This window comes from Lycium ferocissimum, chromosome 4 (genome assembly GCF_029784015.1).
Source record: "Lycium ferocissimum isolate CSIRO_LF1 chromosome 4, AGI_CSIRO_Lferr_CH_V1, whole genome shotgun sequence".
Classification (NCBI taxonomy): domain Eukaryota; kingdom Viridiplantae; phylum Streptophyta; class Magnoliopsida; order Solanales; family Solanaceae; genus Lycium; species Lycium ferocissimum.
The window spans coordinates 25876935-25889399 of NC_081345.1; the positions used below are offsets into that span (position 1 = coordinate 25876935).

Sequence of the window (12465 nt, forward strand, 5' to 3'; positions counted from 1 at the left end):
AATATATTCCTGAACTACTAGCTCAAGTACAAAAGCTATCGAGATGATATTTATGGTAAATGTGGCATGTATTATTCCTGATTTGGTTATTTCTGTTGTTACAGGAAGTATGTAGTTGAATAACTTTTTTAGAATTATAATAATAACTACTTCCGGAAATTCTTCCTTTGTCAATTCCAATTGCAACTCTTGTCATTTTCATACCTCTCATTTTCTTAAATCCCCTCTTCCATTGCTTTCTTATTTCCTATCAAGTGCATTATTTAAATAACAAAACTCACTAAGAAGTGGACATTCATTTTCTTACGAAAACCCTTTTACTATTCCAACATGTATGCGCTAAAGCAAGATGACAAAGGAAACATCACCTCTTTCAATTTGAATACAAAGATCAGAAGATTAAGCAAAGGTCTTATTTCGAAAACAGACGCTAAAGTAAAACATCATAAAGTATGAGAATTCATACAAGCCAAATCCAACATACTACAAACTGAGGGATAGAAGTTAGTTGTTGGTAATATAAGAGATGAAAGATTCCATCTCCTTGTGTGCAAGTCCTCCATGACTAACAGACTGCTTGATCTTGTTTCTCAACTCCACCACCCTCTGCCTCATCTCTTCCCCTTCTGGTGTTCCCATCAAAGTCTTGACAGCTTTTTCAATCGCTGTTGCTGGTACTATTTCCTTCCTACGAGCCCAACTCCACACTGAGACTCCAATCTTCCACACGTGTGTTACCAACAAAGTGTGATATGGCTGGTCAACAGTCATTGGCATAGCTGCCATTGGAACTCCCATACTAATGCTCTCCATTGAAGAATTCCATCCACAATGGCTCAAAAACCCGCCAGTAGACAGATGCCCCAAGATTTCCAATTGGGGCGCCCAACTTCTCACAACCATTCCTCTTCCTTCCACTCTTTCTTCAAACCCTTCTGGCAGTTCAATTTTCTCATGTCTTTCTTCACTATTCTCCATGTCTACCCTTCTATCTGATTCTCTTATTACCCATAGAAACTTATGGTTGCTTTGTTCTAAACCAAGCGCTAGCTCCTTCACTTGCTCTTGTGGTAATGTAGTGGTTGTTCCAAACGAAACGAATATTACTGAATTAACATCTTGCTTGTCGAGAAAATCCAGGCATTTATGGCTAGTCTTTTTGTTGCCAGAAATAGAAAGTGAATCTAGTGATTCAGGCAGCATGTTAAATGGACCAAAAGCCCACAATGGTGTATTCTCTTTTGCCTTAGCAAGTGAATCTATAAAGTTGCCTTCCAATTCTCTGCAGGAATTAATGATATCTCCAGAGTTGTGCTTCCATTTAAGTTCCTTTCCCACATACTCAGCCATATTTGGACCAAAAGTACTCTCCACAGTTGGGAACTCCTCACCAAGTTGCTGAATCATTTCGTCGTGATCTTCATCAACTATATGAATAGTTTGTCTGAGTGAAGAGTACCTAGTGAAAGCTGAAGTGGGGTGGAAAGCATAACACTTGAAGTTGGACATTAGATGCAAATGATCACCTATGTAACTTATCATTAAACAGTCATGAATCATGATCAATCTTTTCGTATTGGTCGATAGTTCATGACATGTTTTGCAAATAGTCTCACCTAGTCTTTCCAAGAAAACATCTTTTGTCTCTGTAGGAGAAGAGTGTACTAAGAGGTCATTGAAATGGATGTTTGAATTTCCAAGGTTTTCAACAGAGGTTTGGAGACCACCTTGGAGGCGTTTTTTCAAATCTTGGTTCCTAGCAGCAAGGCAGAGGAAGTGTACAGGAATGTTCTGGGAAGCGATGATTCGAGCTAAATAGAAGAGTAAGTTGAGATGGCCGTGTTCTGGCCATGGAACCATAGCTACAATCACTTCATTAAGATGAAGAACACTGTTGTCTGATAAATTGGTAGCCATTGGAACAAAAAAAAAGTTCTCTTGGTTTTAAGACTTGGAACTGAGATATGAGAAAAAAGAGTATATGGTTTAGGCCTTAAATAGTTTCTACTTCCCCAGTTTCAATATATGCGTCTTGCACTCTTACTTTCCTTTTTAATCAGTTAAGAAAATAAAGTCATTTTTACAGGATTAACAACAATTTTGTTCCGCTAGTTATTGCTATATTCTGATTTTAATTCTTGTGATATTTAACTATAATCACTTGAAATGTGCATTTTTGATCCCTTTGCGCTTGTGAATAATCACAAATTTCTTGAAGTACTAACTGTTGTACCATTTAATTACCTATATATTATGTTAAGTTAGTATTGTTACTCTATATTTTAGGATAATATGCTTCTAATAATATGTCTAAATATAGCATATTTTCTACATAAAGGGACCAAAATGACATATTTTAATTAATTGAAGGTTAAATGTGTTGAGTCATATATCACAAGGATCAAAATCAAAATTTATCCATAATTGAGGGACTAAAAATATTATTATTAGTAATTTATTAATTCAAGCATCTTACCTGCGTGTTTAAGAACATAAGATTCAAAAGGTATATTATCATATTATACACATCTATAGTTTAACACGATCCAATTTTTTCCTTATTTTCTAAAACTTTGTGTCCGTCAATTTTTATTTTTTTTTAAAAAAAGACCATGGTAAACTGTTTATATAATAAAGAAAACCATTTGGTATAGCGATCTGAGAAATTTTATGGGGAGATGTTCATGAGATTTAATTGAGATTCCTCAAGCAATAATTAAACCAATCTGGTCATTGTATACAATTTCAATCCGTCAATGGTGACCCAATTTTTTGTCGGCATCATCTAGAACACCTTATTGGTTTTTGGTTGAAACCAATCTGAGTCATTTTATGTATAATATTTTTTGACTAGTTGAGAGTGACCTGATTGGCTTGTCGAATTCGTGGTAAACGACAAATATTGGTTAGGTGACTTCAAAATTTCAAGCAAACTATTTGGAGTGTGTCTCTGGAGTGTATCTCTCAACAATTTTTACTCTTCTCAAAAGTAAAAAGTTTGAGAAAAAGAAGGAAATAAAAAGGCTAAAATGGTTAAAGATATATAGGGGTAATTGAAGATGTAAAATTCTTTCCCTAATTAATTTTGGTTATTCTCTAATAAAAGAAAACTTAGCAGATTACTAATTCTGAATTAGTTGGTCCGATATAGATAAATGAAATATTATGGAAGATTAAGGAGCTAATACTCAAAATACCCCTCAACGTTTGACCAAAATCCCACCTACACACCTAAACTTTGCGTTGGTCCTATTACCCCCTGAACAATTTTTTTCAACATTAAAATCACTTTTTGCTTGATGTGGCGATCCCAATATATAACCCCCAATTATTAACAGTGTTTGTCCACACGCTTCGGCCCACGTGCCACATCTTTAATTTTCCCCCATTTTTTTATTAATTTCCCTTCCTCCATCCATCTACTCTTCTTCAAAAAAAAAAAAAAAAATGTTTCGATTTTTATTCCATTTTTAGTATGAGAATCAAACCCATACCCAATTCTCCTTCATCTTCATCATCATCTTCATCAACATCATCATCATCGTCTTCATCATCATCATCACCTTCTTCATTAGGAGTTGAAAAAAAAAAAATCACACCAACTTCCTCAAATTTGATCCAAAAAAACCCAAATGTGAAAAGAAGCTTCCTAACACCAAGTAAAACAAAGTTCATCCATTAATTTGATCAAACAATCAAGAATCTAAAGAAACCCACTTGGTGTTCTTCATAGCTTTCTCCAAAATTTCTAGCAATGGAGTTTAATTTTCTCCCCAAATCAACTCAAAAAATTAGTGCTTAAACAACTCAACAAAGCAACAAGTAGCAACTCCAAACAAGCAACTTCCAATCAGATTTTCTTTAACAATATTAGATTTTCAACCTTTTTTTTTTTTTTTTTTTTTGATTTTCATTTTTTTTTTTTTTTTTTTTTTTTTTTAATTTGATTTGGGAAAACAGTGATTATTCTAGCTCTAAATTTATAATGGGTATTATTTTGACAAAAAAAAAAAATGGAGATGGGTATTAAATAGGGTGAAGAAGAAGATGAAGTAACCTAAAAATGGAGGGAATTTAAATTTATCTATGTGGCATCTACGTGGCAATCCAGGTTAATCCAAAACACGTCGAATCTTTTTTTTAAAAGCTATAACGCGCCACTGAGCGGTGTATTCACGCTCTTGTCCACATCAGCAAAAAAGAAGCATTTTAATACTGAAAAAAAATTATCCGGAGGGGTAATAGGACCAACGCAGAGGTTAGGTGTATAGTTGGGATTTTGGTCAAACGTTGGGGGGTATTTTGAGTATTATCTCGAAGATTAAGATATTGTGTGTATTTGTTATTATCATATCAAGGTTTCTTCCCAAGCCATGGATTAGTCAAATCAATATGCAATATCATACAAAAGTAGATCAAGTCATAGTGAGATCATATATCACGATCAAACTTGTAAAGTTCATACTCATATTAACTTAATTGCCAAATTCACATGTTCAAGGAAAAAAATCAAGAAGCCAAAATTAATGTAATTTAAAAGTGAATTTTTTTATGTTCTATGCCTAAAAGCAGACTAGTTGTTCTCCTGCTTCTAGAAAAAATTAAAAAAAATTATGAAAATCATCATTAGAAATTTAGAACGATCATTGTTCCTCAGTTCTCTCCCGCTTTTACGCTTAGAGTGTGTAACCTTTTCTTTTAATCTTTTGCTTCTTCGCACTATAGCAATTTTGCTGATTATCCTTGTTGTACGACCCGTCATGAGAATTTTTAACTTTGTTTCGAAATTTTTTTTCACTTTATTTGAAAATCAGCGTTTGGCCATGAAAACTTCAAATACAACTTAAAATTGTATTTGGAATTTGAAAAATAGCTAAAATCTTGTTTTCACTTTCAGTACATTCTAACAACCAAATATTCTTTAACAACCAAATATTCTTTGAAAAAATATTTGGTTTTTTCAAACTAAATCTTAACCAAAAAGGGGGAAAACTATAACCAAAAACGACTTTAACTTCAACCTCAACTCCAACTTCAAATTCCAAAAAAAAAAAATTGAAAAATATTTGGTTTTTCAGGACAAGCGCCTACTAAATCTTAGCCGTTTGAAGAGAGGGGGGAAAAAGAGAAAATCAGCGTTTGGCCATGAAAACTTCAAATACAACTTAAAATTGTATTTGGGAAAAAAATAGCTATAACCAAAAACGACTTTAACTTCAACCTCAACTCCAACTTCAAATTCCAAAAAAAAAAAAAAAAATTGAAAAATATTTGGTTTTTCAGGACAAAAAAAAAAAAAAAAATTGAAAAATATTTGGTTTTTCAGGACAAGCGCCTACTAAATCTTAGCCGTTTGAAGAGAGGGGGGAAAAAGAGACAATATTGCTTTCATTGAGAGTTGAACTCAAGACCTCCCGCTTACTAAACGGGTGCTCTAACCAACTGAGCTATGAAAGCTGATGTGCTATAGTTAAGTGCAATTTGTATTCCTAAAGATTACTTTACAAATATGAATTATGATGATGCAAAGTGTAAACATGTGGCATTAAGAGATTTACCGCTAGGTTAGCTCTGCTTCATAAAAACAAATATTTTTTCATCGATTTACTGAGGTTAAGGTTAGTATACTAGTATGACATATAAAAATACTTTCAAATCTATTTAAAATCACTTTTATTTCCACTTTATGTGATTCAGAATCCAAGTCTAAAGAAGCATATCTATTCTTTCATTTATCTATATCGGAATACTACAAAATTTCGTCAATTAAATCAAGTATTGTTAGAAGAAAATCAAAATAGTGAGGTAAGTGTAATATATCAAACTACAAAGGAGGTCAATGTTATAAAGACAAACTGGGAGGGAGGTTTCTGAAATTATTCCTATTTTTTATTATTAGGGATGGTCGTTTATGCTGTTCAGATTGGATATATACCTCCGGTTTAGATTTTGGTCTTTAGATTCATAGAACTAACATTCAAATTCAATCTTAAATTAGTTCAAATTGGATCGGTTTCTTAAGTCCGGTTTCGGACTAATCGATTTGGTTATTTCAGATTTTCGATTTTGAACTTATAAGTTAAGTTTCTTCTTCTTACAAAAATGAAAATTCTAATAAAGTATTTGATGAGTATAAAATATTCATATATTATATACTATAAACTATATATTTTAAATAAAATATTCTAATAATTATATCGTGTTCTCGCATATAAGCAAAGAAGCTAAAAGACAAGAATGACAAATCCACCGTTGCACAAATCATCTTCATATTTGTGGGTCTATCTCAATTAGGCATGTGCCTATGAAATTCTTTGGCTCCAAGAAATCATTTTTGTGGCTGGGGGTGTTCACGGTTTGGTTAAAAACCAATCCAAACCGATTAAAGAAATCGATATTTATTTGGATTGGGTTTGGTTTGGTTTTAAATTTTTAAAAAACGATAATATTTGGTTTGGTTTTGGTTTTACGAAAAGTGAACCAAAGAAAAAACCGAACCAAACCGACAAATTTTATACATAATTTTTATTATTTATATACATACAATATATTATTTTTTATTAATACTTTTAAATAATTTTTATACTTTTTCAATAAAAAAATTATTTACTCTAATAGGCTATTGAACTTTATACCTTAAGCCCTTTTCTATAAACAAATCCATGAATTCAAACTCTTTTGGTCAAAGAAACAACTTTGAAATTTACCTATATTTATTTTTTGTATTTCTTATAAACTTTATTCACTTAATTAAAACTTTTAAATCCTATATTTCTTCCATAATCCGAGAATATTATAGCTACCACAATAAAAGGGTATTAACGAATTATAAGTTGGAAAATGATAGAAAATTCTCTCCTAATTGTAAGAAAAAAACATGAAAAGGGGAAATAACGTTAGTTTTCTAAAAACCGGAAAACCGACCCAAACCGAACCAAATCGACTACAACCAAACTGATGGATATGTATTATATTTGGTTTGGTTTGGTTTTAAGTATTTTAAAAACCGATTAGAATGGGTTGGTTTTGCTTTTAACCAAAACTGATCCAAACCGACCTATGAACACCCCTATTTGTGGCTAACAAATTTTGATTTGTTTTAGCTTAACAAATTTTGATTTGTTTTAGCTTTTCTTTTATGAACTTGTAAGCCAAGCTTGTTTTCCTATAAGTAGAGGAAGTTGTTCTCAATTGTAGAATCAACGAGCAAGACATAAAAATTAATCTTGGTTTCTTTCTCATCTTTTCTTTTTGTCTTTGTAATTTTTCTGTTTAATATATTTATCAATTTTATTTTTTCTCCATAATGGAATAGTTTCTTCCTGTTGGGATACTAGATGAAGCTTGATCAAGTTATTGTAATAAATATCTATATTTTATTGTCTTCTTATATTGAGATTTTCTCATTATCACCTTTATACACCAATGTGTCTGATACTAATTATATCTATTTAACAAAAAATTATGTTGTTATTTTATTTCTTATTTGGAGAAGAGAATGATTTAAACAATCTTATTGATTTAAATCATTTTTATCTCATTCCTTTTATTCTTAAATTATCACGAAGGGATTGACTCAAATAAGTTTTTTGATTTAACAAATGCTAATCGAAAGAGGCTTTTGTTCACTTGGCGCTCTCAACTAAGATAATTCTTATTTGAAGCTATTACTTTAATTGGTTAACTACACAAATCGAAGGAGGTGTTATTAATAAGTTATTGTTTAATGTCGCTAACTAACAATAAATTCATAGAGCGAGAGTGATGCTATTCACATACTGTCGTTATATGGAGTGGTTGAATTAGAAATAAGCAATTACCATATTCTTTAAACAATGTCTTTATTTCACTGTCAATCAATTAACTACACTCATCGAAAGAGGTGTTATTGATTGATTATTTTTATATGGTGGTACTAGAAATAAGCGGTCATATCATTGAATAGGGAAATACATAATAAACTTTTGATTTTATTATAATGATTTTATCTTTCCGATTCAAAATATCCCAACATCTGTCTTTTATTATAATCCATTCAAAAATATTGCTTGTGTTTGTTATTTTAGTTTTAAGCCTTTTAAACAACTCCCTTTTTCATCAATTTGATTCTCTCAAATAGCAACAAAGATAATACAAATCTGTAGCTCAGGTGGTTTCAGTTTCTGTGGGCGATATCTTAAACTATACTAGAATTTGACAGAGTACAAGCTGAAAATACTTATGCACAATAGCCTCATCAGTGTTCTGTCAATTGCCTTGATAATTTCTCATTCCCACCGCAATCATCCAAATAAGATATTCATTCAAGCAATGAGATCCTTATTAAGAAAATTCCTAATCTAAATAAAATATAAAATCATTCAAGATATATCATACTACTAATAATTCATATTCAAGTCAACCATTACTGAATCCTCATAAACTCTATGCAATTTAAATATCAATTAATATGTTTCCTTAAGGACCCAAAGGTCACAGCTCTTCAAATGACAATAAAAATTACAATCAGATGCATCTTAGTTTGCATTATTCATTAGCCTAATAAGGCATATTGACTGATTTAATAGGATATTGAACTTAGTACTCTCTCTATTTCATAATACGAGATGTTTTTAGCCTATGCACATCATTTAAGGAATTGTTCACTCCTGAAAATTTAGGAGTGATTTTACTAACTTACCCCTAATTAAATTTACCTCTTTCCTAAAAAAACTACTTAATGATTCTCGACTTATGTTAATTAGGGTAATTCTGAAAGAATAAGATCAATTTTTCCTTAAAATCCTAAAGCATTACTTATTTTGAAATAAAATGAAACGTCTAAAACATTACTTATTTTGAAACAAAATGAAAAGTCTAAAATATTACTTATTATAAAACGGAAGGAGTATTAGATATATAGGCTTATGTTTAACGATCAGGGATATAATGTATAAAGAGTATCAAACTCCAAAGTCCTCAATCCAAAATTCAATTTAAAATCCGAAAATTTTAAAAGTAAAATCTAGAACCAATCCCTAATTCGAAAATCTAAACCAAAAAAATCTCTTTCAATTTTGGTCAAACTATATATATGCCCAACCCTAAATTGTAAATTTTGATGATGCTATTTGCACCTAATGGACTAACCAAAGTCCAAAGTAAACATTCGGGCTTTCTTTCAAACACACGCTTACAAGTACCTGACATGACATGTTCGCTTGCCGCTATTTGTTTGAAGTTTCTGTCTTTGAACTGCCCATGTCTGAATTTTCAAGCTATACTCTTCTTTAATATTCACTTCATTATTAATGTTACACTGCTATGGAAACACCCTTTCACTTCAACAGCTATAGAGTTGCAATAACTTTGGCTGTTCAAGCTTTACTTTTTTCTTCATGGGTTTTGGTTTACTACCCAAAAAATCTTGATATTGAGGGTTTACATAAATTGGGTTTCTTTAAAAGGCAGTTTTTTTTTTGTACTAAAAAGAAAAGTCCATATTTGTCTACTTTTCTTGAATATACTTTATTTAATTTTATTAATGTTAAACTGCTATGGAAAGACCCTTTAATCTGTATGATTATTTGGGTGTTGAAGCTTTAGTTTTTTCTTCATGGGTTTTGAGTTGTTACCCAAAAAATCTTCTTTTAATTTGATATTGAGGGGTTTACATGAATTGGGTTTCTATAAAAGGCAGTTTTTTGTTAAAAAAAGAAACTTTTGCAGAAAGTATTTTGCTGCTTCTTCAGTGGAATTGTTAGAAGATTCTTGTTCCAGTTCAAATGGTGAAAGCAGTATGGAAAATGAAGAAGTATTTGTTACATATAGTTGCAGAGAAAAAAAGTTGTTGTCAGTTGTTACAAGAATATGCAAGTCTTTGAGTTGGAAAGTTGCAAAAGAGTTACCTTTTAGAAGTTCTATGAAGAAATATGGTTTTACTCATTCGATAAATGGATTTAGGATGATTATACATACTTTTGCGTTCGCAGGGATGCGTTTGGAGGTCTATGCATTGCTTAAAGACATTGTTTTCTACTTTCTGGAAGCTGGTTTTGACTTGTATAAGATATTCCATCTTTTTACAACAGAATCGGTTTTCGTGGCTGATGTACTTATCAAATTGTTTGCTGCAAATAAAATGCTTGATTGTGCAATTGACGTTGTTAAACAGGCTAGGAAAATTGGGCTTGAACCAGGTATTTTTTCATGTAATTTTTTACTGAAATGCTTGGTGGAAGCTAATATGAAGGAGCATGTTCTAAATTTATTTGAAGAAATGAAAAACTTTGGGCCATTGCCTGATTTAAGGACCTACACAATCCTGATGAACTTTTACTGCAGTTACCATATAGATATAGAAGTAGCCCAAAAGATTCTGGAAGAAATGCAGAAAAGACAGATTAGTCCTTCTGTTGTTACATATAGTACATACATTCATGGACTTTGTAGAGTTGGGGAGGCTGATTTTGCTCTGCGCTCCGTTCGGTATCTGAGAGATAACAACGAGCCATTAAATTGTTACTGCTACAATGCTATTATTCGCAGATTTTGTGCTACAGGTGAGGTAAGTAGAGCTATAAGCATTTTTGATGAAATGAAGAGTTGGGGAATTATACCAGATCTCTGTAGCTATAGCATTCTGATTGATGGATTATGCAAATGCCTGAATCTTGAGAAAGCTATAAATTTAATTGAGGAGATGAAAGCTAATAACATAAAGCCTACCATAGTTACATATACCTCACTTCTTAATGGATTCTGCAAAATTGGAGCAATGGAAATAGCTATTAAAACGTTTTATGAGCTTGAGAATTCTGGATACAAATTTGATCAGCTTGCTTACAGTATTTTAATAAATGGATTTTGTGCTCAAGGAAATCTCACTTCAGCCTATAAGCTACTGGTGGAGATGATCAATAAAAAATTGGCTCCGGATACTTCACATTATAAGCGATTAATTCGTTGTTTCTGCCAGATGGACTCTTCTAATAAAGTCGAGTATTTAAGTATGATGGTGCAAGAAGGTTACTTGCCTGACTCTATTACCTGCGATTTCATGGTTAATTGGTACTGTACTGAAGGGAGACTGGCAGAAGCTTTGCAGCTGATTGATAAAATGGTAAACCAAGGGATCACATCAAATAAGTATGCCTATAATGTAGTGATTAACAGACTGTGCAAAGATAGAAAACCAGAAAAGGCCATGGAAGTAATTCCAATAATGCTTAAGAGGAACACATTGCATGCTGCAAGTTGGAACACTCTTATTGATGGTTTTGCTAAAAAGTCCGATTCAAAGAAGGCATATATGTTGCATGAGAAAATGCAAAAGCTTGGGATTAATCCTGACATCATCACGTGGACAATTCTTGCTAACATATTATGCATGACAGGCCAAGTGGGAAAAGCCAATGAACTTCTGAGAGATATGATTATGATGGGATTGAATCCTGATACTATCTCTTACACCTCCATGATAGCTGGCTTTTGTAAAAATGGATATGTGAATGAGGCCTTCAAATTGTTCAAGAAAATGCCATGTATGCCTTCTGTTGTTACTTACAATTGCCTCATTAATGGCTGTTGCCAGGTAAATAGCATTGATCAGGCTTTAATCTTGTATCGGAGAATGCAGAAAGTTGGGGTTACTCCAGACATCATCACGTGCACAATTCTTATTAATGCACTATGCAAGAGGAGCAAAGTGAGTGAGGCTTTTGAATTGTTCAAGGAGATGCCATCAAAGATGTCTTCTGTTGTTACCTATAGTTGCCTGATTGATGGATTTTGCAAGGAAGGTCGAATGGACAGGGCCGAAATGCTGCTAGATGAAATGCGAATACAGAATGTCTCTCCTGATGCCATAACTTATTACATAATGATATGTGGATACAAAAGACGTGGACAATTGGATCTAGCTTATGATATATTTTATGAGATGATAGACGAAGGTATCTTGCCGGATGTTTTCTTCAAAACCCTAGGGCTGAAACAGATTGGATAAAAACATGATGTCAAATAAAAGCTTATAGGAGTGTTCGGAATCTCTATACACTTCACAGGTAAATTTAGATATTTTCTATGTGTATGTGCGAATAAACACACTAGCACGCAATCTCAAAGACTCTTTTTGTTTGGACTTCTTTGTCTTTTCATTTTGGTATGAAATAAGTCGTCTCTTATCTTTGATAACCAAAGTTATAATATTCACATCAAGTCAAAAGCTAAGTTGGTGCTATGTAAGCTTTTCAATCACATCTCTGAGACACACAGGGCAAATCATTGCATCTTCTGATCTGCATCCTTTTAATAATTAAGCGAACACAGAAGTTGTTTGTCAAACATCTGTGCTTTAAGCTATACACTGTTCTTACCTCCCTCAAAATATCTCCTCTTTTCTTGATAACCAAGAAATCTCTGACAAGTTGTGTACGGTTCGAACCTTGGTGGATAATGCGCTCCCCCTCTCCCCTTCTCCCCTTG

The 12465-nt window shown here is 32.4% G+C and overlaps 2 protein-coding genes and 1 non-coding gene across 3 annotated transcripts; 1 reads left to right on the forward strand and 2 right to left on the reverse strand.

Moving 5' to 3' along the window:
- Positions 1-337: 337 nt before the first annotated feature.
- Positions 338-2094, reverse strand: LOC132051972 (zeatin O-glucosyltransferase-like). Its single transcript, XM_059443263.1, has one exon. The coding sequence runs from the start codon at positions 1915-1917 to the stop codon at positions 505-507; it is 1413 nt and encodes a 470-aa protein (XP_059299246.1). The 5' UTR covers positions 1918-2094; the 3' UTR covers positions 338-504.
- Positions 2095-5383: 3289 nt separating this feature from the next.
- TRNAT-AGU (transfer RNA threonine (anticodon AGU)) lies at positions 5384-5457 on the reverse strand. Its single transcript has one exon. It is a non-coding gene; the product is annotated as a tRNA-Thr (tRNA).
- Positions 5458-8963: 3506 nt separating this feature from the next.
- On the forward strand, positions 8964-12456 carry LOC132051973 (pentatricopeptide repeat-containing protein At1g63330-like). Its single transcript, XM_059443264.1, has one exon. The coding sequence runs from the start codon at positions 9596-9598 to the stop codon at positions 11984-11986; it is 2391 nt and encodes a 796-aa protein (XP_059299247.1). The 5' UTR covers positions 8964-9595; the 3' UTR covers positions 11987-12456.
- The last annotated feature ends 9 nt before the right edge of the window (positions 12457-12465 follow it).